General features: G+C 66.5%; 1 protein-coding gene across 1 annotated transcript; it reads left to right on the plus strand.

The window, feature by feature from the left end:
• The first annotated feature begins 1,478 nt into the window (after nt 1-1,478).
• Nucleotides 1,479-25,469, plus strand: PLCH2 (phospholipase C eta 2). The gene is given in 24 exon segments (XM_060088830.1): nt 1,479-1,488; nt 2,220-2,366; nt 4,115-4,357; nt 4,602-4,732; nt 8,097-8,267; nt 9,760-9,853; nt 10,007-10,210; nt 10,491-10,611; nt 12,237-12,408; nt 12,802-12,909; nt 13,920-14,069; nt 16,556-16,642; nt 16,986-17,068; nt 17,439-17,536; nt 17,652-17,834; nt 18,219-18,326; nt 19,011-19,135; nt 19,210-19,294; nt 19,644-19,790; nt 20,209-20,288; nt 22,422-22,719; nt 23,195-23,215; nt 24,209-25,375; nt 25,378-25,469. Coding segments are annotated over 23 exon segments (4,104 nt in total). The 5' UTR covers nt 1,479-1,488; nt 2,220-2,230.
• Nucleotides 25,470-26,228: the final 759 nt, after the last annotated feature.

Raw genomic sequence — 26,228 nt, forward strand, 5'->3', positions numbered from 1 at the left:
GAAGGAAGGGGTGGGGGAGTCAGGGGTAAAGGAGGGGCCGGGGCCACGGTCCTGGTGGATGTGCGGCTGGACACTCTCTGAGGGGGTCCCTGTTACTTTGGGGGGCAGTGGCACCTTCAGCCCAGGTGTGGTGAGGCCAGCATGCTGGTGCCAGACATGTCGGCCCTTAGAGGCCGGCAGGGTGCCCGTCACTGCGGTGAGACTCTGGAGGGTACAGTGTCCGTCCTCGTGGGGCCGGCCCACGGAAGGCCCCATTCGGGTCCGCCCGCCCCTCCGGCTCTGTGTTCCAGCTGGTGGATGGGGCCTGGTCCAGGTACCACCTTCCAGAACCTGGTTCTAGGCCTCTGGGGCCCGTCCCTGTCCCCATCCCCGGCCTCCCCCCTCCCCCCTGCTACCTGCGTCCTGGCAGCCACACCGCGTCTTTACCTCCCGATGTCTCCCCTGGAGCCCAGCCTCCCTGTGCCCGGCTCCCCACTGCGCCCCCCACCCAAGGCCTGCAGTTCAAGGTCAGAGGTTGGCTTCCTCTGAGAAGCCTTCACTGCCTGTTCCCTCGGGCTGACGCTGCCCACGGGCCTCCACAACACCACCCGAGGGTTCCTCATCGGGGGGACCTCGTGGGGTAATTACTTGTGGGACTTCCTGGGTCCCGGGCTTTCTGTAGGTAGTTGTGAAGGGCCGGAGGGGGGCCAGGACAGACCTGTCCCTGGGACTTCTGGAGCCTGTTGCCTCTCCAGCCTGGCCAGCCACGGCCTCCCCTGGTACCTGGGAGACATGCAAGCTGCAGACGGGAGGCTGAATAGATGGAGGAGGAGGAGGAGGAGGGGAGGGAGGAGAGGGGAGGGGAGGGGAGGGGAGGGGGAGGAGGAGGGGGGAGGGGAGGGGAGGGGGAGGAGGAGGGGAGGGAGGGGAGGGAGGGGAGGGAGGGGGAGGAGGAGGAGGCGAGGGGAGGGGAGGGGAGGAGAGGGGATGAGGGGAGGGGAGGGGAGGGGAGAGGAGGAGGAGGGGAGGGGAGGGGGAGGAGGAGGAGGAGGAGGGGAGGGGAGGAGGAGGAGGGGGAGGGGAGGGGAGGGGAGGAGGAGGAGGGGGAGGGGAGGGGAGGGGAGGAGGAGGAGGGGGAGGGGAGGGGAGGAGAGGGGAGGGGGAGGGGAGGGGAGGGGGAGGAGGAGGGGAGGGGAGGGGAGGAGGAGGGGAGGGGAGGGGGAGGAGGAGGGGAGGGGAGGGGGAGGAGGGGAGGAGGAGGAGGAGGAGGGGAGGGGAGGAGGAGGAGGGGGAGGAGGAGGAGGGGAGGGAGGAGAGGGGATGAGGGGAGGGGAGGGGAGGGGACTAGGGGAGGGGAGGGGAGGGATTGGGAGGGAAAGGCAAGGGAGGGGAGGGGAGGGGAGGGGAACGGAAGGGAGGGGAGGGGAGAGAAGGGGACTAGGGGAGGGGAGGGGAGGGGGAGGAGGAGGAGGGGAGGGGACTAGGGGAGGGGAGGGGAGAGGCAGAGGGGCCCCCTGGGGGAAGGTGTGGGGCCTTGGTCTCGTGGAGCCTCCTCCGTGGCCTCCGGGTGGATGTGTGTGGTGCCACCCTTGTGGCGTGTGTGAGGAGGGCGGCTTTCCTGAAGATGCCACGGGAAGGGGATGCAGGCTCTCAGGAGTGCCTGCAGCCGGGCCAGTGAGCCAGGCTGGGCATCGTGGGGGGCTGCCTGCATGCCGCCCACCTGGGTCCACCCTGTGCCTGGCCCGGGACCTCGTTGCATAGCAGCTCCTGAGAGCGGGCTCGGCCACCCGTGCCTGTGTCCTCTCATGTGTCGTAGCCTTTGGGGCAGGTCATGGTGGTGGAAGGGGGTGGGTGGGAGGTCGCTGAAGCAGGGTAGAGCTGGGAGGTGGGCAGGGTCCCGTCTGGGACCTCGCCTGGCCCTCGGGCCGCAGGACCATCGGGGAGGCCAACAGGAGCCTGGCTGCGCAGAATCGGTCCGATTCTCTGTGTGGACTCTGGCCTTTGATCAGGGTCCCAGATTGGATCTGTGACCTGAGCCAGCACCTGGGGCCGCAGGCAGGCCTGGGGTCTGAGTTTGGTGCCCTGGTGGGTGGGTGGTCTCTGCACCCCCTTGAGCATGTGGGGGGTGGGGCTGAGGCTGCGATGAGCACAGAGGGGCTGCTGCAGCGCTCACCGGCACCCCCGTCTGTGTCTGTCTGTCTGTGTTGGTCCATCTGTGTGCCGGGTCGGCGGGCCACCAGTGGAGCGATGTATGAGCGCCATGCAGGCGGGGACACAGATGGTGAAGCTCCGTGGCAGCTCCAAGGGCCTGGTCCGCTTCTACTTCCTGGATGAGCATCGCTCCTGCATCCGCTGGCGGCCCTCACGCAAGAATGAGAAGGCCAAGAGTGAGTGGGATGGCCCTGGGTGGGGGAGCGGCGGGCAGGGCAGAGCCCCCAGACCAGCACCCAGGGGGGCAGAGGACCCTCCCAGAGCAGCCACTGGGCAGCTGAAGGGGCAGCAAGACCCGGAGCCCTGGAAGTGCCCAGGCCTGGCCCATGGGCTCAGCTGGCCTTGGAGATCCTCGGGGACATCTGGACGCAGTGGGGTGAGGGCCCTGGCCCTGCTGCCCAGCTAGCAGAGCCCTCTGGGACTCAGTGGAGGCTGAGTGGCCCCAGCGCCCAGCCCTGCACCGGATGCTGAGATGGGCTGAGAGGCAAAAGTCCTCCAGTCTAGCCGGGGAGATAAGACCACTCATGAGCAGAGAGAGAGACCCTGCTGGGCACCCTGAGGGCATGACCCCCGGTGCGGTGCCGGATGCTGGCCCAGGCCGCCTGGGGTGTGAGCAGCCGACAGGCGTGTGGAGGCTGCAGAGCTGTCTGGGTGGGTGGTGGCGGGTGATGAGCTGTGGGCAGGGACCAGGCTGGGGGTCCTGGGGTCAGGAAGAGACACGTGGGTCCTTACAGGCGAGAGCGGGGACTTGACGGCCCCTCCTCTGGCGTTGGTGACTGGAGAGACGCAGGTGTGCCGGGGGAATGCTGCCACCACGGGGCCCAGGAGAGAGCCATGCCGTGGAGCCCCCTGGGAGGGTGTCTTGGAGGAGGGGGCTGGGACTGCCCTGTGGGCCCCGGGGAGGTGGAACCGCCACTGGCTGCTCAGGCAGGAGCCCCTGTGCTCCATCCGGAGCACCTGCTCTGTGCCAGGCACTGTTCCCAGCACTGGGCCTCCTTTGGGAACTGAGCCGCCATGAAGCTGGTCTTCTGAGTGCGAGGTGGGTGACACCACCTAATGGTAGGACAACTTCATATCATGACGAGAAGAACACAGGACGGCAAACAGAGGGGAGCAGCCGGGTGGGGGTCGTGGAGGCCCCTCTGGGGAGGGAGTGACAGGGCAGAGACCAGCAGGCTAGGACGGGGGGAGACCAGGGGCTCTGGCCGTGGAGGGGTCCCCAGGAGGGAGGAACAGTGTGGGGGCAGCTGTCTCCTGACTGTCAGCGCCCCCTAATCTGGGGGCCCAGAACCCCCACCCCTGCCACGAACGTGCGTGCGCACAGGGAGCTGGGGAAGCGGGAGCTCCCAGGGAGGGGGTAGTGGGGGCAGAAGACGGAAGGACTCGCGCACCCTTCACTGCGCGGGTGGGGAAGCCCCATCGTTACTGCCCCGGACACGGTAACGTCCAGGGTGGTGCCGAGCCTGACGCCGGGGGCAGGAGCCGGGCAGGGGGTGCAGGGCTGGAGTCCCTGGCTGTGCCGAGCCCAGGGTGCCTGCTCCCAGCGGGGATGCTGCCCACCTGTGCCCCCACTGCCTGAGAGGGGGCCCTGCCTCAGGAACAGGAACAGACCCTACAAACGCCCTTCTCAGCTCATCTCCTTGCGGTGACTCAGCCTCTGAACAGATGCTCCACGGAGCTGCAGGCGCTGCAGCCAGTGATGAAATTCCTGATGGTGCCTGAGCTGGCGCGCGCCAAGCGGGACCCCGCTGCCCCCCCGGCCCCCACCTGCTGGTGCCAGACTTTATTACCGAGGTGGCCCCAGGCTCAGACGGGGCGGGAAACCCCAAAGGGCCCCAGCTGTTGCTGAGAGCACCTTGGGGCCTGCGGGCGGAGGATGCCTGGCCCCAGGGAGGGCTGTGACCGTGCCCCCCACCCCCTGCAGTCTCCATCGACTCCATCCAGGAGGTGAGCGAGGGTCGGCAGTCAGAGGTCTTCCAGCGCTTCCCCGACAGCAGCTTCGACCCCAACTGCTGCTTCAGCATCTACTACGGCAGCCACCGAGAGTCGCTGGACCTGGTCTCGCCCAGCGGCGACGAGGCACGCACCTGGGTCACCGGCCTGCGCTACCTCATGGCCGGCATCCGCGACGAGGACAGCCTGGCCCGCCGCCAGCGCACCCGGGACCAATATCCTCGCGGACGGCGGGGGGGCCCCAGGGACCACCCCTCACTGTCCACCGTGTGGGGCGGGTAAGCCCCAGCTGGCTCACATATTTCGGGAAGTGGAGCTTGGGTGGGGGTCTTCCACGCCTTCCTGCCCGGGGAGGGGAGGGGAGGGGAAAGGGGAGGGGAGGGGAGGGGAGGGGAGGGGAGGGGAGGGAGGCGTGGCCGGCCTTGCTGCACCTCCGTTGGCCCCTAACTTGGCCCCAAAGTGGCTGAAGCAGACATTTGACGAGGCCGACAAGAACGGCGACGGCAGCCTGAGCATCGGGGAGGTCCTGCAGCTGCTGCACAAGCTGAACGTGAACCTGCCACGGCAGAGGGTGAAGCAGATGTTCAAGGTGAGGCCGGCGGGGCCGCCAGGGGTCTGGGGCCCCGAGCGAGGGCTCCTGGGGACAGGCGTGTGTCCGGCAGCAGGCTGGCCCTGTCCAAGCTGCAGGAGGCCCGGGCGGTGCCATCCAAGCTGCAGCAAATGGCAGGGAAGCAGCCGTCCTGCACCCGTGCGGGGCGGTCAGTCAGATGCCCCAAGCTGTCCCCTGTTCGCGGCTGTGCCGGCACCACTGCGGCAGCTCCCGGGGCCTCCCCAGGCCGGCGGACCGGGCACGTGGGCAGGCGCCGGGCCAGCGAGGGGAACCACCCACGGGGCCTGCACCCCACGTCCCACACCGCCCCACGAGTCCCCAGGCTTAGTGGGGTGCACGGGCCCTGCCTTTTGGGCAGCAGCTCTGGTTACCCACCGCCCAGCCTGTGGTCCCCAGCCACCCCGGTGTTAGCAGTTATGAAAATGCATCCTCAGCTGAGCGGCCGCCTTTATTGTCTGTAATTAGTTTCTCTCTTTGCGGAGCCCCTGCTGGGCCGGGGGAGGAAGGCGGTGTCAGCAGGTCCTGGTTCTGGGTGGGGACGGGCAAGCAAACGCCACCCTCACTCAGGCCTCACTGTCTTGCTGCCACCTGGGAAGAGGGTTCCGTGAGCTTGACCCAGGCCCTGTGCCCCAACACACACATACACACACACACACACACACACACACACACAGCCAACTGCTCCACGAGGCTCGGCCTCCGGCTGCTCCCTTCTGGGCTCTCATGAGGGACGGGAGGGTGTGGTCGGCTGGAAGGAAGGGAGCTGGCGGCTCAGAGCACGTGGATCCGTGCGTGAATGGCGGGGGCAGGGTGGTGTGAGCAGGATGCTCTCGGACTGCTGGGTGAGGACTGGGGGGCCCACAGGGCCCCTCCTGAAGGCCCCAGCGGGACAGAGCCTGCCTGGGCAGTGAGGGGCCGGCAGATAGCTCAGGCCCGCGGAGCAGCCCCACCGTTCCCTGCCTGCCCTGCTTCCAGGAGCAGCTCGGGGGTCAGCAGTGCCTTCCAGAACGGTGAGGCTGTGTCAGGGGCTCAGACTGGCCTCGGAGGCAGGACGAGAGACGAATGCCCCCCACGGAATGGGTGCGAGTGGGCACAGGCTTCTGGGGCCTGAAGGTCCACCACCAAGACCTGGCTTGAAAATGCCCCCCGCTGGGAGCTCCGGAGAGTCCACGCCCCCTGCCCCTCCTGTAAGGAGGCTGGGCCTCTCCCGCACTCCCTGGGCACAAAAGGGGCTCCCCACAAAGCCCTCTGACCAGCCCCAGGACTAGTGGTGTCCGGGCGCTGTCTAGACTGCTTCAAGGAGGACCTGCCGGTGGGGCCTGTAGAAAGGCCAGCAGGGGGCTGTAGGCCAGAAGCTGCTGACCCCAGACCCTGGGCAGCTCAGCCCTAAGTGGGCGTTGTCCACAGTGGCCCCTGAGCACCTGGACCTCCCTGCCCATCTGCACGGGGCCCTCTGTGGGCGCTCGGGAGCCCAGGGAGGGAGGGCTGACCTCCAGCCAGGCAGAGCGGATCTGATAATTAGTAACAATTTTATGGTCGAGAAATCTCAATATTGTTTCCATTGCCTGGAACTGCCCCAATCAAAGGAGAGATCTGTATGGTGGGTAAAGAGTGGCTTGAGCATAATTTCATTAAGCCTAAAATAACCATGGAACATAGGCCAGGCCGCCCCCTGGGCGGCTCTGAGGCCTGGCCCAGCAGCACAGCTCCGGCCAGCGTGTGCTTTCAGCCGCTGCGGTTTCCCTTTGTGGAGAGGAGAGCGGCTGCGTGACCACATGGAGGCGTTTCTGGGGCCGAGGGCTCAGAGCCGCCTTTCCGGCCCCTGAGGGCCTCGTCATCACAAAGCATTTTCAGCCACCACCTCGGCATGCTGCCCAGCCCGGAGCCTGCGGAGAGGCCAGATCACCCTGCAGGTGGACACTCAGCAGATGGGCATCTCTGCCCAGCTGCAGCCATGGCCCCTGGGAGGGCTACCAGCTGGCCTCTGTCCCGAAGGGGCCCTTTGACCTGCAGTGAGTGCCCTGCCTGGGTCTGTCTCACCAGCTCTAGACACAGGGCTGCCCCCAAACCTCGCACAGACACAGGGGTCCTCATCTGGCATCCGCTGGCCCCGTGCAGGTGGCCCTGGGCTGGGCCCCTCATACCAAGCTGGCCCTGTCCTGGCCTTGGTGTGAGCACCCGGCATGGGCACCCGGGTCCTGGAGGGAGATGCTTGGGCTGTGCTGGGCGCCCACCTAGGGGCCAAGCCACCGGGCCGGGGCAGGCAGGGCAGCCTTCCCAGGAGCCCTACCCTCTGCAGGGCCGGGGACATGGGGGTGGCTGTGGCCTGCACCTGGCTCGCTGGTGATCCTTCTGGTTCAGAGGGGGCCTCATTCCCATCTCCAGCCACCCCAGATCGTGTGGCCATAGGAGAAAAGACAATGCAGACGCCCCGAGAGGCTGGCGTGCACTGCTATCCGTGGTGCTGAACCTGGTGTCTCTTTTTGCCGGGCAGTCGCACCCGCCCCCGCCCCCCGCCCCCCACCCTGCTCACCGGGCTAAGGACCCAACCTCGGCACTCAGGGTCTTGAGCACCTTCCACGTGGCCCTTCTGGCCCAGCTCCAGGGACCCCCATGACCTTGTAGCACCTCAGGCTTCCTAGGGGCAGCCTGGCCTCCATCACTGGGTGCCCTTGTCCTCTGGGACTGTCCCTGGCCTCGGCTCTTGGTGTCCCCAGGGTCTGACACCTCAGCAGGTGCTCCCTGAGTGAGTGGATTCATGAGGGAGTCTGTGGTCTCATTAGCAGCCTGGTGGGTTTGCCTGGGGGGTTCCTGTGGGTATTGTGTGAGCTGCTTTCTGGGCAAAATGAGGACGGTGGCTGAGACCAGTGTCCTCTCATCTCTGCTGTGGCAGCCAGAGTCTGGGATTCCTACATGCCCGGGGGCCCTGTGCTTTTCTAATCAATGGATGGCCAACCCTAATTACAGATCACAGCCCAGCATAGGCATTAACTCCTGGGTGGGGTGTTGTTGGCTGCAGGGTGGGGTATTTCTCCAGGGTGGGGTGACTTTGCTGGGTTCAGATGCAGGTTGACCTTGGAAGGCTCGGAAAGGGGAAGGTGGGGTGAGATCTGTGTTAACGGGTCACTCGGTGGCTTCTTGGTGGGAGAAGCGAGGGGGAGCCCAGTGAGGACGCCGGGGCCGGGCTTGGGGAGCACTCATGAGCCCGTGACCTGGGCAGTGATGCTGGAAGGGGGAGGGGTGATTCGACTCAGGGTTGACGGAGGAATGGGGAGCTTGGAGGCACCCTTGCGATTGAGGCCCAGGGTGGGATGTGAGGGGACCCGGAGGCCTTGCGTTACAGGAAGCAGACACAGATGACCACCAGGGGACACTGGGTTTTGAGGAGTTCTGTGCCTTCTACAAGATGATGTCCACCCGCCGGGACCTCTACCTGCTCATGCTGGCCTACAGTGACCACAAGGACCACCTGGACGCCGCTGACCTGCAGCGCTTCCTAGAGGTGGAGCAGAAGGTGAGGATCCCCAGCGGGAGCTGGGCTCCTGGTGGCGGTGGCCTCACCTCGGCCTCCCGGGGCATTTGAGCCCGTCCACAGTGTGGCTGAGAGCTTGGGGAAGTGTGGGCACCAGTCTGGCATTCGAGGCCCACTTACTGGACCTGCCTCGGTTCCTAGCACGGGCCAGCCGCCAAGCCGGTGGGGGAGGAGAGTGGCTCAGCCCTGACCGTGGCCCCCCTGGAACTTCCAGAGGGGAGCCCGCGCTTGACCTCGGCCCCAACATTAGCGTCAAGCATCTCCTGGCCTAGGTCCCTTGGCCCAGCCTTCAGGCCTGGTCCAGCCACGTGGGTCTGGCCGGCTCCCACCCCCAGGGCTCTGGGCCCATTGCCAACTCACTCCAACATTTGTCCAGCAGACGTGCAGGTGCCTCTGGGTGCCAGCAGGGTGTGCCTGCCCACTGTCCTCGGCCCCAGGCCGCCCCATGCCTCCTGAGAGGCCGAGTGCTCCCCAGGCACTGCCTAGCTGAAGCTCAGGGTCCAGAAGCTCAGGGGTCTGGACCCCTCATCCCGGGCCTGGGTTGGGGAGGGGAAGGCCACCCCCTGAGGGGACAGCGCTCCCACAGCGGGGCTCGGACCGCAGATAACATGAGTGCAGCTACTGTGGGCAGCACCGGAGTGAGGCTGAGGGGCCGCTGTTCCAACAGGGGTGGAGGGAGGGAATGTGGCCTGGGCTGGGATGGGCAGACCTGACCCGTTGCCCCCTGACCTTTGCCCTAAGCTCTCCAGAGCTCTTCCTACCGTCTGGGGCCAAAACTGTCCACCGGCTGGGTGGTTTGAGCCCTGGCCCCTGACTCTGGGCCTCCTGGGTCCACAGCCGCTCCGAGCTCTGACCCCATTTGCCCCCCCCACACTACATACCCATCCCCCCATTCCTGGGGACGTCCAGGTAGCCCCGCTGGTGGGCCTGCCTCTGGGAGCGGGGGCCTCCTGGGGGCTGCACTGTGGGGCCTCTGACACACGGGTCCACCGATGGGCAAGGCCACCTTGGGCTCGGCTGCCACGGGCAGCTTTCTCGCGAGGGACTTGGGGAGGTGACAGGAGGGGCCAGGTGAGCCCCCTGGGCTCCTCCAAGGTGGGACGTGGCCCTGGCCCTCCTGCACCTTCGCACACCAGGACTTGTTCCCTGCCAGCCCACCCTGGTCCACAGCTCTCGAGACCCCTAACGCAGCAGCGGTGGCGGGTGGCCCGGCTGATGCTGCCAAAGACGCCTCCCCTGCCAAGGGTCCTCAGTCAGCGCCAGCTCTTCCAAACCCAGGGGACCCTCTGTAGTCTGTGGGTCACTGAGTCCCAAGTCCCATGCCACTGGGTGTGGCCAGTGAGCCCCGCAATCAGGGGAGCACGCCGCAGGGAACAGGGCCTCAGCCTTGCGTGGTCAGCGCCCATGCACGGAGGCGGCCCACGGTGGGGCTGGAGATGGGCCAGCCTGGCCTCAAGCCCTGGCTCTGGCCTAGATGACGGGCGTGACCCTCGAGAGCTGCCGCGACATCATCGAGCAGTTTGAGCCGTGCCCGGAGAACAAGAGTAAGGGGGCGATGGGCATTGACGGTGAGTGGGTGCCACGCCGGCCCAGCTGCGCTGCCAGGTCAGCGGGGGGCGGAGGGGTCCACGTGGCATGGGGGCGGGTGGTCCCGAGACGAGCCCACGGTGGGGCTGGCACATGGGGCTGAGCCCCTTGTCCCCACCCTGCTCCCCCAGCAGGTTTCACCAACTACACTCGGAGCCCCGCTGGCGACATCTTCAACCCGGAGCACCACCGTGTACACCAGGACATGACGTGGCCGCTGAGCCACTACTTCATCACCTCGTCTCACAACACCTACCTCGTGGGCGACCAGCTCATGTCCCAGTCGAGGGTGGACATGTACGCCTGGGTCCTGCAGGCCGGCTGCCGCTGCGTGGAGGGTGAGTGCTGGGGCTCCGGGACCCAGCACGCCCCTTGGCCCCGGGGGCCGGGCCTTGGCCGCGGGCTGACGTCTCCTGTGGGAGGGCGGGGTGGCCCCGAGGAGCCCTCCGGAGCCTCTGGGCACGGTTTCTGCCCTCTGCCTGGCCGGGGCTGGGATAGGTCTCTCCTGGTGTTAACTGTGGAGCAAGAGGACCGACTCCGGTTAGTGTCCACGGACTGTGGGTCTCTGGGCATTGGTGGTCCGGCCCCTGGAACCCACTGAGGCCTGTCTGCCTACAGTGGACTGCTGGGATGGGCCTGATGGGGAGCCCATTGTGCACCATGGCTACACCCTGACCTCCAAGATCCTCTTCAAAGACGTCATTGAAACCATCAACAAATACGCCTTTGTCAAGAACGAGTGAGTGGCTGGGACTGGGGGGCGCTGGCCCTGGGGTTTGGGGTGGGGAGGGGCTCAAGGGCCTCTTCCTGCCCCTCCTGTACATCCTTTCTGCGGAGCCGTGCAACGTTTTGGCGGCTGGTCTCTTGTTGAGGATGAGGGGCAGGGGAGGGGCGGAGGAGCGGCAAGGCGGTGGATGCAGGAGCAACAGCTGGGCCAGGCAGGGCGCGTGTGTCGGCGGCCCCGGGCCACAGACACCTGGTGTCAGACGCCTTCGACAGCGGTGGCTCTAGCACTAATTGCCCTTAAGAAGTTACTCTGCGTCCAGACTCAACTCGCTGTCACTCAGAACGGCTGTAGACACTGTTGAACAAAATCCAGTTTGGTTTCTGGAAATAGAAGGCTGCCTCCCCACACTGTTACCCTGGAGTCTCAGCTCAGTGAGGCCCACAGGTGAGAGGGAGGAGCTAACTGAGTGAAGGAGCGGGGAGGGGAAGCGAGACACATTTAAGAACTAGGAACAGAGGTGCCCCTCCGGGAAGACCTGGCACAGGCTCTGTCTTGGAAGGGAGTGGGAGTGAGGGACCTCTGCAGGGCCTTCTGGCCTCTGGAATTGCAGGTGGGGGGCGTCTCAGGGCAGGGGGGCTGGGACACACGGGTCTCCTGTAGGTGCCAAGGGGCCAGGGGCCTGCTGGGGTCTCAGGACGGGGCTTGCACCTCCCATGCCAGCATGATCTTTGTGGGCACAAGGTTCTCCCCCAGGCCTCGGTCCCCTGACTGGGAAATGGGGACAGGAGCACCTTTGCCCCAGGCCGTTCTTCTCCACATCGCAGGACTCACCCATCTCTTGCTCTAGTTTATGACTTCTAGGTCTGGGTCATTTACATTTTCTAAAAGGATTATGTTGCCTTTGGGCAAAAATCCAAGTAAATGTGCACATGACTGAAAAAATAAATCAAACAACTGAAGAACTTATCATGAAAATCCCCACGCTGCACTCCACATTCTGCACCACGTAGGTAATAATGATGTTCCCCCCAGATGGTGTGTACCAGGCTATGTCTCCTTCCTTACTGGGCCAACGTTGGGCCCCAGGGCCATGCACAAGACAGTGTCTCCAGTATCTCGGTGGATGGGATCATCTTTCTCACAGTCTATCCATTGCTCCACATTGCACCTCAGTGTAGTCCACAGCATTTTTTTTTGGCCGTGCTGTGTGGCTTGTGGGATATTAGTTCCCCCACCAGAGGGGAACTAACCCTAACCCTGGGCTCCCTGCGGTGCAAGCGCAGAGCCCTAACGCTGGACCACCAGGGGGGTCCCCCACATCATTTTCAAACCATGACTTGCTTGAATGTTTCCTTCTGTTTTTCCTGGAGTTTCTAATTGCCTTTGTTATTTCCTTATTGGGAGAAGTACATGCCTTCTTTACCCATCCCTAAGGTCTCCCAGTTCCTTTCCCCCACACTCACTTGCTTTTGAAAGCCATTGGTGGGCCCCCTCCCAGAGTGGCTGGCAGCCCTGTCTATCCTGGGCTCCTGTGAAGATTCCTCCTCATTCAGTGGTGCAGGTGACCTGCAGTCCTACATAGGTGAGACCTAGCCTTCCCCTGGCCTCATTCTGCACCTTCCCTCTTGGGGCCACAGGTATCCAGTGATCTTGTCCATTGAGAACCACTGCAGTGTCGTCCAGCAGAAGAAGATGGCCCAGTATCTGACTGACATCCTCGGGGACAAGCTGGACTTGTCATCAGTAAGCAGTGAGGATGCCACCATGCTACCCTCTCCACAGATGCTCAAGGGCAAGATCCTGGTGAAGGTGAGCCCCTGCCTGCCCCTCCTGGGGCCAGCATCCTGCTGAGCCTCTGACCTCCGACCTCTAACCTGCAGTCAGGTCAAGGGCAAGGCCCTGCTCCAGACAGGCTGGGGTTCCACACCATCTGTGATAGATTTGAGGGGTCACGGCAAGCCCTGCCCCTGACCTGGCCTCCATCTCCCCATGCCGGTCAAGCAATTTGGGGCCTTTGGCATGCACACCCAGGCATGTCCCCCCGACGCTGCTGCTGCAAGGATGGGTGGGCCGGCCCTGCCCCCGGCCTGAGAGCCACAAGCCAACTTGGGAAAGGCTCCTACGCTTTGCTGCTGCTCCTGTGGGTGCCGGCCCCCCAGCACTTCCCACAGGGCCCCTGCCGAGGTCCCCCTCCTCCCCCAGGGCAAGAAGCTCCCGGCCGACATCAGCGAGGATGCTGAGGAGGGCGAGGTGTCTGATGAGGACAGTGCAGACGAGATTGATGACGACTGCAAGTTCCTCAACGGGGATGTGAGTGGGGGTGGGGGGCGTTGGGGGCCGGGGGAGCTGCAGCCCCGAGCAGCCAGCTCAAGCCTTGTTGGGGCGTGGGGCAGATTCTGAGGGTGATTTGCAAAGCTGCTAGGCTGCTGGGCATGCACTCAGCCTGGGCCAGCGGGGGACCCCCCGCCCACCCCTCCACATAGGACACGAACCCCGAGTTCCCAGCTAGCGGCTGTCACCTCTTCTCAGAGAGTCGCTGGGACCAGGGGCAATGCTGTGAGGCTGAGGAGTCCACAAGGGCTTTGAGCAGCCAAGGGGTAGGCGGGGGTGGGAGGGGGGACTCTCTAATTAGCGTCTTCCCTCTTCTGGGTACCGCCAAGGTATTATTTCTCCCTGAGGGGCCATCGGATGGGAAAATAATTGTGCAGCTGGCTAATTGTTTTAGAAAGCCCTGAGGCAGTGGATTCCTCCCGCTCCGGTGGGTTTGCATGTTTCCCTGCCTGGCCAGGGGTGATAGTAAACCCTCTGTCTGTGGTGGCCACCTTGCACCCACTCCAGCCTGGGCATGGGGGTGCCCAGATGCCCAAGGCCCAGGCCCTGCCTGGAGGGTCCAAGTTGGTCAGGGCCACACTGGGGGCTGTCCCCACCCCGTCCATCTCCTTGAGGCGCACGGTGGCTGGTGCTGGGTTCCCAGATCCTGAGCTGCTGAGCGGTTCTCAGAGCCCACAGGGGCCGCTGGGTGCCTGGTGAGAGGTCCACTTGGTCCCGTGGGCAGCATCTGAAGGAGACAGGTGTTAGAATCAGATGGGCCTGGGCTCAGGGCCTGCTCGGCCCTGTTTGAGGCCCCGGGACAAATCACATGCCGGGACGCACAGCAACGTGATGTAGGAGCGAGCCTGGGGCCAGCTCCAGGCGTGAGCTGGAGCTCACATGGGGTGAGCGTGAAGTGTTGCTGGCCCTGCCTGAGACTGGACGCTGTCCCCGCTGCTGCCTGCAAGCTGGGGACCGAGGCCAAGGGGCTGGCCGTCCGCCTCTTGCAGGCCTCCACCAACCTGAAGCGTGTGGAAAACATTGCCAAGAGGAAACTGGATTCCCTAATGAAGGAGTCAAAGATTCGGGACCGTGAGGACCCCAGTGACGTCACCGCGGCCACGCTGCCCCCGCCTGGCAGACGCGGGCACAAAGCAGAGGCCACAAAGGTGAGAGCCCCGAGGCCGGCAGGGTCGTCCTGCAGCTGGGGGAGGGACCAGAGCGTGAGGTTTCTGCATAGCTGCACGCACACACCTGCACGCACACACACCTGCCCCCCCAAACCTGCACACACGCACACACCTGCACACACATCTGCACACACACATACCTGCCCACATACACACACACCTGCACACACACACGCTCACCTGCACACACACCCCACACACATCTGCCCACATACACACTCACCTGCCCACATACACACACACCTGCACACACGCACACACACATACCTGCATGCATATACACACACTGCCCCTGGTGTACCTCTCCACCCCAGGTCCTCCAGGAGCTCACACTTGGCTGTTCCAATTCTCATCATGAGGGACCCTCAGCTGTCACCCTGTCACAGTCAGATGGCCAGGGAGGGGCTGCCCTGTTTGTGTGGCTGACAGCCTGTCCCCTGGAGGCCTGCGACAGCTCCTCTATCCCACACCCTCCCTGCCTGTGGGCAGGAGCGGGCTGGCAGCCCCCAGGGCACCTGCAGCTCCTTGCAGAAGAGGACCTGGGCGTGGCCTGGGGGGTCTGGTGGTGACAGGGAGGGGCTCCAGGCTCTCAGAGCCGAGTGAGTCCTGGGCAGCTGTGCAGTCCCCGGCCCGGAGGCCCTCCAGCCGCATAGGGAAGGGCCGCTGAGCTCTGGCAAGTTCCTCTGTGGGAGAACAGTGTGGGGGCCGTCAAGGCGGACGTGAAGTATATGGGGGCCGGGCCAGTGCTGCTGAGCAGTTGTGGTGCCGTCTGGAGGGGCCGGCAAACACTGGAGATGGCCACATCAGCTGAGTGGCCTGAAAGCTGGCGCCCTGCGGGGGCTGTGATGGGCAGGGCAGCTGGCCTTGGGGCCAGGAGGGTGCCGGTTGGCCCCGCAGACCCCATTTTGCGAGCACGAGGCCCATCAGGCGCTGTGTCCTGGTGGGCGGGGCTGCCCACACCCCCTGGGGACGGCAGGCGGGCGCTGCCTCCCCTGCTGAACTTGGGGTGCGCACGGTGGGAGTGGGTGCGCAGATTCTGGCTGTGGCCACAGCACTTCTCCTGGATCTGGGCCTGCAGGCGCCTCTCCGCGCTTGTGCCCAGATTCAGGGGTGCTCGTGTGCTGGGTGACCGCGGGGTGTAAAGAGCCAGGAGGTGTGTCAGCCCTGCTGGCTCCTGACACGCCGTGAACACGGCTTCCCGTGCCTCTGCCAGCTCGCGGGTTTTCTGAGCGCCTACGTTGCTGTGCCTTGGGCTCTGGACCAGCGCCCCTCGGGGCAGCCAGCCAGCGGGTGGGGGACAGCACTCCCCAGGGGGTGGAGGAGGCGGTGGGGGATGGCCCCGTGGCCGTCCCGACCCCCCTGCCCTCCTTGGCCGGGCCTGGGGGGCCTCACATCTCCCGCTTGAGCTCCAGGCTCCGTGCTCGGCGACCGGAACCCAGACCTGAGGGGCTCTGCTCATTTTCTGGGTGAGGCCAGCGAGCCAGGCAGGGGCGTGGCCGAGGGAGGCGTGTGTGCGCAGGGGCGCCCACAGGGGGGTGCGTACAAGCTCGCGTGGGTGCACGCAGGGTGCGTGTGCAGATATGTGCAGATGTGTGTGCCCCTGGCTGAAGCCCCTCCTTGACAGGGAACCTCGGCTGGGAAGCCAGCTCCCGCCCTGGTGGGCACGTCCTGAGCAACGTTGGGAGAGTTCGGGGGCGGGGGGGGGCATCTGTGGAAGGGGCTGAGGGCGGCTGGTGACAGCTGGGACAGCTGGTGACGGCTGGTGATGAGGGACCTCGGGGACGCTGGCACAGACTCCCAGCCGCTCCAGAGGTGTGACTGAGCTTCAGGATGGATGAGAGCTTTGTGCCTCGGCCCCAGAGGGGGAGAGACAGGCCGGGGTGCCGCCAGGACCGGGGGTCCCTTGGGTGGGGGCAGGAGGGGAGCCGCCAACGCGCATGTTCCGTAACAGCAGCGAAGAAGCTGGTCCTGTAGCCTCAGGAGGTTCACTGTAGCCCCGTGTGCAATCGGTAATGGTAAACGGCCACAGCCCAGGGCACTAAGTAGGTAATAGCTTTGCCGCTGCAAGAAGCAGGCGGGGACTCCTGAGCTGCGGGATCCCCGTATGAGGATTACCTAAGCGGGCTCGCCAAGGAATGTTCCAGACATTTATTAGGCCGTCACCATCCATGGGAGTAAATCAGGACTAGGCACTTGATGAGTTTCGAATGGCACATCGTGGGGAGCCGATACGGGCGCGCGAGCGGGCACTGTTCTCAGGCCTCTGCTCCCGGCACCCCCGGGGGCTGGATCAGTGGCCAGCCTGGGGCCCAGCTCCCCCCTTCCTCCACGCCCCTCCCAGCTCCCTCTCTTCCAGGAAGGCGGCCCAGGGCCTCTGGGAGGAGCTGCCCATCCCAACCCACGGTGGGGTCTGAGGCTGGGCTCGCCCCACCCCCGCTGTCTGTCTCTCCTCCCAGGCCGAGGAGGACGTGGAGTCTGGGGAGGAGGCCGGTACCAGCAGACAGAACAGCCGGCTCCTCGTGGGCAGCTTCTCCAAGCGCAAGGTCTGCCGGGCTCCCGGGTGGGCTCCCTGCCCCCATATGCCCCAGCTGTCCCTGCGCCAGCCAGAGTTGGGGGGTCTCCTCCAGGACCGAGGGCCTCTGGGATTCCTGGAGCCCTGGTTGGGGCCGGATGGAGCAGGGGCCTCGATGGCCCTCCCCTGGTCCACACTGGTCGATACTCAGAGTGCAGGTCACCCAGGGCCCGGGCCAAGCAGGGCACTGCAGAGGAGGGGGGCGCCAGGACCCCGGGGCTGCAGGCCCTTCCCTCGCAGCCTCCTGGCCTCTGCAGACGGCCCGCCTGAGCCTGGGGCTCCACCAGTCCTGACTGTGCCCTGGCTCTGCACAGAAAAAGAGCAGCAAGCTGAAGAAGGCAGCCAGCGTGGAGGAGGGGGATGAGGACCTGGACTCCCAAGGCAGCCAGAGCCGAGGGTCAGTGCCCTGCCTCCATGCCGGGCCCTTGAAGAGGCACCGCGGCAGGAAGTGCTGAGACCGTTGTCCTGGCAACAGTAGGCGTCAGATGCGCAGGCTCAGGGACCCGCACGGTGGGGAGCGGCCGTGGGGGCCCAGGGCAGGGACCCCGGGGTGCAGGGCCAGACTGGACAGCGCGGGTCCCTGTGCTCGTTTCTGTAGCAGCTGTCGCGGTCGGCCACCTGCCCCCTCCCCCAGTGTCACCTCTCAGCACGTCCACCGCATGTCCCGACGCCTGGAACACAGGGGCATAGTGGACGCCTGATGGACGCTCCCCGGAGCCTGAACAGGGAGGCGTGCGACCCAGGTCCTGACCCCACCCCTCCCGCAGGGCCGCCCGGCAGAAGAAGACCATGAAGCTGTCCCGGGCCCTCTCAGACCTGGTCAAATACACCAAGTCCGTGGGCATCCACGACGTGGAGATGGAGGGTGAGGGGCCCCTGGGTGAGGGGCTGCCGGGTGTGGGCCCCTGGGTGGGGGGAGCATCGGGGCCCCGGGGGGGTTGCTGACCCGGTGCCCTGACGCCGCCCGTCTCACCCGGCAGTGGCGTCCAGCTGGCAGGTGTCTTCCTTCAGCGAGACCAAGGCCCAGCAGATCCTGCAGCAGAAGCCGGCCCAGTACCTGCGCTTCAACCAGCACCAGCTCTCTCGCGTCTATCCCTCCTCCTACCGAGTGGATTCCAGCAACTACAACCCGCAGCCCTTCTGGAACACCGGCTGCCAGATGGGTGGGTGCCGGGGCCTGGGGCGGCCGGGCTGGTGAGGGGGTGCAGCTGGGTTCTCCGCGGCCGCTCTGCTTGCCCTTGGCTCTGGAGAACCTTCGCGGCATCCAGCCAACGTCACCAGGATGGCTCCGGGGCGGGGGCCGCTGGGGCGGGGGCCTTAGGACCCCAGGGCAAGGCGGGAAAGACACAGGTGCGTCCAGGCTCCTCAGGTGCGCGGGGCCGCTGTGCCGGCTCTGCGGGAAGTCCTGCCGGGACGCACGGCCCTGGTCGTGCCCGATGTGAGCCCCAGGGCCCCTGCTCATATAGTGGACGTGGGCTCACGGGCAGCGGCGGGGCGGGACACATGGGCTGGGCGCTGAGCCGGCCACCTCACGTCCTTCCCCACAGTCGCCCTGAACTACCAGTCGGAGGGGCGGATGCTCCAGCTGAACCGGGCCAAGTTCAGCGCCAACGGCAGCTGCGGCTACGTGCTCAAGCCCCCGTGCATGTGCCAGGGTGAGGCTGCGGGCTCGGGACGGGGACACGGGGGTGGGGGCTGCTGCACGGAGGTGGCAGGGGGCGGCCACGGCGAGGCCACCTGTCGGGTCAGGCTGGGGCACAGGGAAGCGCCGCCACCCTGCCGGGCATCTGCGGCCCCTCCCCACCCTGCCCCAGTGCGAGGGTCCCCGAGCGAGGCGCCCTTGGGTGAGGTCTGCCTGGCACTTCCTCCCTTCTTGGTCACCTCAGTTTTCTCCCCGATGTGCTGAAAACGACTTGTGGGTTTCTTCCCATCTTAATCCTAACCCATCCTCCCACGTGCCTCTTGGCTAGTGCTGTGCAACGTTTATCTGCAGTGGCCTCTTTGAGTTATCGACGTGCGCAGCCCCAGGCCCCCCACCCTGGACCCTGTCCCCGGGCACCCGGACCCCCACCCAGAGGCAGTGTGGCCTCGCGCTGAGCCCCCGTGGTCCACCTGTGGGAGGAGTGAGCTGGGCCCACATCATGGGGAGGCCACAGAGGTGACCGGCCTACGGCCCCCGGCGCCCACCCCTGCCCTGGAAGCCTGCCTCCCCTCCCCTCCCGCACCCGGGGCTCCCATCCAGTGGATGGGGTGGAGGTGGGCGTGGATGCACTGGGGCTGCCCCGGGAGCCGGGGGTGGGTTTGCCCTGCCTGCTCAGCCTCACCCTGGCCCCCCTCAGGTGTCTTCAACCCCAACTCCGAGGACCCTTTGCCTGGTCAGCTCAAGAAGCAGCTGGTGCTTCGGATCATCAGCGGACAGCAGCTCCCCAAGCCGCGGGACTCCATGCTGGGGGACCGAGGGGAGGTAGGAGGCAGGGCCTGGGGGGCCGGGGAGGGCCGGGGCGTGGCCCGGGGGTGCCACCCTGCGCTGTGTGCCAGATCATCGACCCCTTCGTGGAGGTGGAGGTCGTCGGGCTCCCCGTGGACTGCAGCAAGGAGCAGACGCGCGTCGTGGACGACAACGGTGAGGACGCGGGAGGGCCGGGGGCGCCCGGAGGCCAGCCTGTGCCCTGAGGCCCCGTCACAGCTCCTGTGCTGGTGACACCAGTCTGACCGGGAAGGGAAGGGTGAGGGCCACCGCCTGTGACCCACATAACTGTCCAGGATGCCCCCTCGGCTGGACGCCCAGTGACAGCCACCTGGCCTTCCTGTGTTGCTTCTCTCAGCTGGTGGCCAGCCCAGGAGGAGGTGCTGGGAGAGGGCGTGGGCCCACGTGGCCTCCAGGCTGGAGCTGTGGTGCGGACGGGGACCGGCCTGTCTGAGAGGTGGGGGCGGGGCAAAGGTGACAGACACCTCCTCCTGGTGGCCTCCAGGATTCAACCCCATGTGGGAGGAGACCCTGGTGTTCACAGTGCACATGCCTGAGATAGCGCTGGTGCGCTTCCTTGTCTGGGACCATGACCCCATTGGGCGTGACTTCATAGGCCAAAGGACGCTGGCCTTCAGCAGCATGATGCCAGGTGGGCAGGGGGCCAGTGGGGGTCGGGGAGGGCAGAGCCCTGGGCCAGTGCCCCCCGTAGCGCGTCCCCCGCAGGCCAGCAGAGGACGCCAGGACAGGGTGGGGCTCAGCTTCCTCCTGCGCGTTGCCTCCTACCACGGGTGGGCCTGGGGATACCGAGGGAGCTGAGGAGGAGGGTTCAAGGCCACGGCCCTGTGTGGTCAGGGTGGGGGAGGGGAGCACCAGCTGCGGAGCCCCTTAGCCCCCAGAAGATGGTTGGTTGCTCTGCAGGAGACAGCAATCCTGGCAGGCTTCCTGGAGGAGGTAGGCTCCCCAGGACCGGGCTCACAGGTTGTATTCAGGGCTTTGGGACCTTTAAGTAGAGTGTGGGGGACGTGGGTGGGTAGGAGTCGTGATGAGCATGACCCCGGCTGTTTCAGGCTATCGGCACGTGTACCTGGAGGGGATGGAAGAGGCCTCCATCTTTGTCCACGTGGCCATCAGTGACATCAGTGGTAAGGTGAGTGCCACCTGCAAGGTCACTTGCTGTTGGGAAGGGGTGCCCCAGCCCCCCCCACCCCCCACCGCATCCATGTCCCTGGGGCCATGAGGCCTAGTGGTTACCTTGATGGGCCTGTGTCTCCATCCACGAAATGAGTGGCCGGGGCCCCTGGGCGTGCCTCTGTGTCCCGGGGCCAGTGTGGCCACCAGCATATGGAAGCCATGGCCCTTCCTGGGCAGCCCCGGCCCCTCCCATCTCTCCTGAGCCTCCCCTTCTACTGCCCGGGGTCCCCTGGTTCTCTGTCCCTCCTTGAAGGCGTCTGCCTGGCTTTGCCCCGTCCCTCACCTGCTCCCAGTACATTTTCCCCACACGGGGTCTCACTCTGACTTCCCCAGTCTGCAGAGCCCAGGGGTCCCTCGTTCTAAGTTTGGGGCCTAGCAAGGCTGCACGCGGTGGTCTGTCAGGCACACACGCGGGTCCACGTGGCTTCCGGCACTAACCGTCTCTCTCCTACCGTGTTCCTCGGCCCTGGGTGCCGCCGACGGAGGCCCCGCAGGCCTCCCAGCTCCATTGTGCGTCCGTGGTTGCCCTGTCGGTCCTGTGTCTCCGTCTCCGCGCTCCACGCCCGCTCTTGGTGTCTCACAGCCCCACTCTGTCTCTTTGGTCTTGCAGTGGGCTTCTGTATGTCCAAAGTCTACTTTTAGAAGCACGGCCCTGTTAGGAGCTCAAAGGTACCCCAGCGCGGGGGCGGCGTGGCCTGCCCGCCCCCCACCTGCATGCTCAGGCCACCCCATTAGCCTCCGTGAATTCCTGGTAGCATTTTGGAGACGGTCAGCTCATGTGACATGGGTCGGGACGTGGTTCCGGGTCCCCTGGGCCATCCTCAGGCACAGAGCAGCATTTACGAGGCAGGTCCAGGACTTCAGCCGGGCCTCCTGTGTGTCCGCCCCGAGGTCTGGCCCATCTCCTCCTGCCCTTGGCCTCTCCGACTCCTGCACCTCCCCCACCCCCCACCCTGCCCTGCCCCCCGTGTCCGGTCCTCTAGCCGCCGGCCCTCCCAGCACCCGCGCCCTCTCCGTCTCCCCACCCTTCCCTCTGTGCTCTGCCTGCCTGTGTGCCCCTCTGATCTGTCTGTGCTTCGATGCCCAGTGCTGGAGGGAGAGGGTGGGTGGGTGGGGGCAGGGTAGGTCCCAGGGACCAGGAGCTCCGAGCTTGAATTCTGGACCTTCTTCTAAATGACTTTCTAGCCAACTCTGACCAAATTGCTCTGGATTTGGGATCTTGAATCAGACAGCCGATTCAAGTGCTGGCCACTAACGCCTCCGCCCAGGTGTGCCCCCGTGTCGCGGGGACCGTGGCTGTCTCCAGGGTCTCTGCATGTGAGGACCCTGCCGGCCTCTCCGGGGTGGACCCAGGCACGTGCCAGCCGGTCCTGGGGACACTGGCTTCCTTCCTCAGGCCGGGAGGCTGCGGGGAGAGGCCTTGTGGGGGCCTCCCGGGCCCGGCCGTCTGGGAAGGACTGCCTGGCAGGCATCTGGAAAGGCTTCCCGGAGGAGGCAGCACCTCCAGGGGGGAGGGCCGGGCAGGAGTGTGGGTGAGCCGACCGCGGGGCTGCACCTGGCTGTGCTTGCTTCCTCCGCCACGGTGCCTGGGGGCGGGTGGGAGCGGTGCTGCTCCGTCCGGTTCACACCCTGTCTTGTTCTCCACACCAGGGCCACCCTGGGGGCCCCATGCCAGCCTGCCCTGCCAGAGCTGGGGCCCCAGGGGCTGGAGGGGTGAAGAGTGCAGTGGGCACAGGGCTGGGGTCCAGGTCTCTGCTTGGGAGACCCTGGGGAGGCCTCCCCGCTCCAGCACTCCCTGGCCACCTGCCCTGAGAGCCGCAGACCGTCCGCCAGCGCCCACTCCCTCCACCCTGGTGCAGGCAGGCGCTGTCCACGCTGTGCTGAGGCCACAGCCTCCTCCGCCCCTGGTAGAGCCTCCCTGGAGACTGTCCTCCTTACACACAGCCCTGAGTGGTGCCCCAAGCGAGCCGGCCCGTCGGGCCGCAGCAGGCTCTCCTGGGCCACGGCCTCCGGAGCACAGCTGGATGGGGCTGGGCAGTCTCCGGCCCCTGGTGCCCAGCTGTCGGCTATGTATCTCCTTCTCTTGCAGGTCAAGCAGGCTCTGGGCCTAAAAGGCCTGTTCCTCCGAGGCCCAAAGCCCGGATCCCTGGACAGTCATGCTGCTGGGCGGCCCCTGACCCGGCCCTCTGTTAGCCAGCGGCTCCTGCGGCGCACGGCCAGTGCCCCAACCAAGCGTCAGAAGCCAGGCTGCAAGGCCTTCCCAGAGCTGGTCCTGGGCCCGCAGGACGTGGGCTCTGAGGGGGAGGCCAGCGACGCAGCACCCTCCAGCCCCAGACCCGCTCCCGAGGCCCCGGCCCTGGAGGAGCCGGGCAGCCACAGCCCTCGAGGTAAGGCACCGGTGGAGAGGAGCCCGGTGCAGGTGCGGCCCCCGCAGGCCCCCGAGGGCCCTGGGCCTGCCAGGATGGCCACCACCTGCATGAAGTGCGTGGTGGGCTCCTGCACCGGTGAGGACGCTGAGGGCCTGCGGAGGGGGCAGCTGCCCAGCCCGGGGCCCGAGGGCAGGCACGCGGCCATCAGCCAGCAGCCCCGCGCCTGGGCGGGCTCGCTGAGGGCCCCCCACACAGCCCCGGGGAGAAGCAGAGGGGCCCCCAAGGGCCCTGGGTCCCGGCAGCCGGGGCCGGGCGGCCGCGGCTTCGTGTCCTTGGACTCCAGCAGCCCAGGCAGCCCCGAGGGGACCCCCCGCTGGCGTGAGGGCGCCCGCAGGCAGGCAGGGGCCCTGCAGAGGGAGATGAACGCCCTGTTCGTTCAAAAGCTGGAGGAGATTAGGAGTAAGTCCCCCGTGCTCTCCACCGGTAAGCCCAGACACTCCTCTGCAGCGTCCCCGTGGTGGCTCCCACGCTGCCCCCGCATGGCCTGGCTGGCGTCCCCACTGTGCTTCCGTGTCCAGAACCGTGGCCTCCGTGTGTTCACTGTGCCTTCGTTTCCTTGCTCCACTGGCTGGTCCCATGGGCCCCTCAGCCCCCAGACCCCCATCTGACCATGATTTGCCCTGCAGGCCCCCGATGCCCCCCAGGGGCTGGGAAAGTGATTGCAGCTCTGGCTGCAGCCGTCCTCACCCCGGGCTGGGGACTGGGGAGTCCGAGCCGGGTCTGCTTGCCGAGGCCTGCAGCCCAAAGGGTGGCCTCTGGAGACCAGCCCCAGTGCCCGGGCCGAGCCTCCCTCCCTGGCCTGACCACCAGGGCCCGGGGGCAGCTTCCAGGCCCTCCTCCTGCCTCCCCCTGGTCCCTGGCCGGCACCGCAGTCCTCTGGGGAGTCTGGCCTGGGTTCCTGGCTGGGGCTCAGAGTCCCGACATAGAGGCCTCTGTTTGCAAAGTGTGAGGGGAGCAGATCGACCGTGGCCCTTGGCCTTGGGGACGCACGTATGAGCAGCTCTGCTCTGGACAGCCCCCACCCCGGCCCCAGGGCTGGTCGTGACAGAACTGCCTGTGGCCCCTGGTCACAGGGAGCAGTCCCAGCCTGGGGAGGGCGTGCTGGAAGCTGGGCCATCCTCCCGCTCCCCCTCTGTACCCACCCAGCCTTGCGTCCGTCTGTCCACGGCCAGCCCCACCCCGGCGCTGACCACCCTCTTCTCCTTTCTGTCCCCATGCTGCCTTCCTAGTCAGGGATTGAGAGCGGCCAAGTGCCAGGTAACGGGGCCCGGCCACGCGTGGGCCCTGAGCTGTGCCGGCCCTGGGAGGACCCTGCCTGTGCGCCCAGGCCCATCTCTTCCCCCAGCAGCAGCGGAGCCGGAGGGCAGGGTGGGGGCAGCTGTGAGCACGTGGAGGGGCCTGGAGCCCTGCGGGCGCCCCTGACACCTGCCTCCCCCTCTCCCCGCAGATGCCCACCCCTTCTCCTCCCTGTGCAGCCTGGAAACCATTGCCGAGGAGCCAGCCCGGGGTCCTGGTCCCCCACTGCCAGCGGCCGTCTCCCCTAGCCACGCCCCTGGAGGGCCCCAGTGCTCCTCAGGGCCCAGCACCAGCTCGGCGAGCCCCCCAAGGGCGGCTCTGGGAGCTTCCGGGCCCCTCCAGCTCGGGACCGGGAGCCAAGGGAACACGGAGCCAGCCCCCGAAAGCAGGCAGTGGGCGTGCCACGGCGGGGGCCCTGCTGGGGCCTGCCAGGGGGCCCCCGGTAGCCAGACGGACAGCAGGGGCCACCCCCGGGCTCTGGGCCATGTGCCCAGAAGGGCCAAGAGCGAGGGGCAGGTCCCCTCGGAGTCCCTGGGAGGATGGTGGCCCCTGGCCGGGCCCCGCCCCGTCGTGTCCTTGGATGCCACTGGCAGTGACCAGCTATGGCAGCAGCTGGAGCCAGGCAGCCACTGTGGCAGTGTGTCCTCGTCCTCCAGCCTGTCGTCTGGTGACACGGTCATCGCCCTCTCCCTGCTGGGCCTGGGCTTGGGACTTGAGAGCCTCCCAGGGGCCCCAGCGGGACACCTGCCCCTGTGGCCCTGCTCGGCCTCGGCCGCCTGCCTGGACCTGCCCGCTGTGACCAAGAGCAAATCCAACTCCAACCTGCAGGCTGCTGGCCAGCTGCCTGTGGGGCCTGACGAGCTGCAGCCCCGCCCCCTGGCCCCATGGCCACCCTGGGCCCGCCACTCCCTGGTGGGCCTCCCGGACTGCACTGTGGCTGCCAAGTCCAAGAGCCTCGGGGACCTGACCGCGGACGACTTTGCCCCCCGCGTGGAGAGCCCGGGCCGCGGCCTGGGCCTCGCCGGGGAGAGGCCGGCAGGGAGGGGGGCGCGGCTGGACGCCCTGACGGAGCAGCTGCGCAGCCTCACGGGGTTCCAGAAGGCTGGGGGCATCACGTTGCCCACCAGCGGGGGCCCGGCTGGGGAGCGGGCAGCGGGGGGCCTGGGCTTCCTGCGGCGCTCCTCCTCCCGCAGCCAGAGCCGTGTGCGCGCCTTCGCCCGCCGGGCCCGCCGGGCCCAGGAGCGGCAGCAGCGGCTGCCATGCCCGAGGGGCCCCCCAGAGGGGGAGCGGGGTACCCCTGAGGGCGCCTGCTGCGTGGGCAAGAGGGTTGTGGGGATGCGCTGGCCCCCGCCAAGGGCGCTACCAACCAGCTGTCAGGTGCTGCCGCCACTGGCCTCCTGCTGAGGCTCTGAGCCGCCCTCCCTGCAGCCCAGGGCTGGGTGGGGCCCGCGTTTGCTCAGGATGTGGAACTGCCACCCCCGAGGCTGCCCGCCTGTCCGGTGTGGCTGTGCCCCTCCCTCCGCCCTGCCCCTCTTCCTGGGAGGAAGGAGCCCGCCCTGGGGCAGGGCAGAGTTTTCACGACCTTTTAAGATCCACGTACACATAGAGAGATATTTAAATTTTTAGAGGCAAAGCTTCTACAATAAGAAAATGGTGCCGTGTCCTTTTCCACTTTCCCGTGGTTTCAGCTGCGGGGCGTGTGCAGGTGCGCGTCTGCTGGGCCCTGCCTTGCGAGGCGCCCAGAGTGACCTGGAGCGTGGCCATCCCCGCCCTGACTGCTGGCTTGTTCTGCACACACTCTGCTCTGTACGGGATGTTGTAGACTCTTGTAAACTCCCAAACACAACTCCAATAAACACGCTTGCGCTTGCTCCGAGTGGGCTGCCGGCCCGCTCCCTCTGTGGCCGCGTACCCGGTGTCACTGGGCCGGAACCCAGAAGATGCCCCCCACCCTCTGCCCGCAGATGGCTTGGCTGGACCGCGCCCAGGGTCAGGGCCACAAGCCCCGAACACACCCCTGTTCTTTCCCTCCCTCTCTCCCAGCCCCACTTATCGGGGGGCAGACATTGGCCCTGGCAGGGACTCCAGGCCAGAGGGTCCCCAGCTGTGGGGCTGCTGCTCCCGAAGCCTCTGTGCCCACGGCTTCAGGACCGCTCCCTCCCTCGAGAAGC

This window comes from Mesoplodon densirostris, chromosome 2 (genome assembly GCF_025265405.1).
Source record: "Mesoplodon densirostris isolate mMesDen1 chromosome 2, mMesDen1 primary haplotype, whole genome shotgun sequence".
Classification (NCBI taxonomy): domain Eukaryota; kingdom Metazoa; phylum Chordata; class Mammalia; order Artiodactyla; family Ziphiidae; genus Mesoplodon; species Mesoplodon densirostris.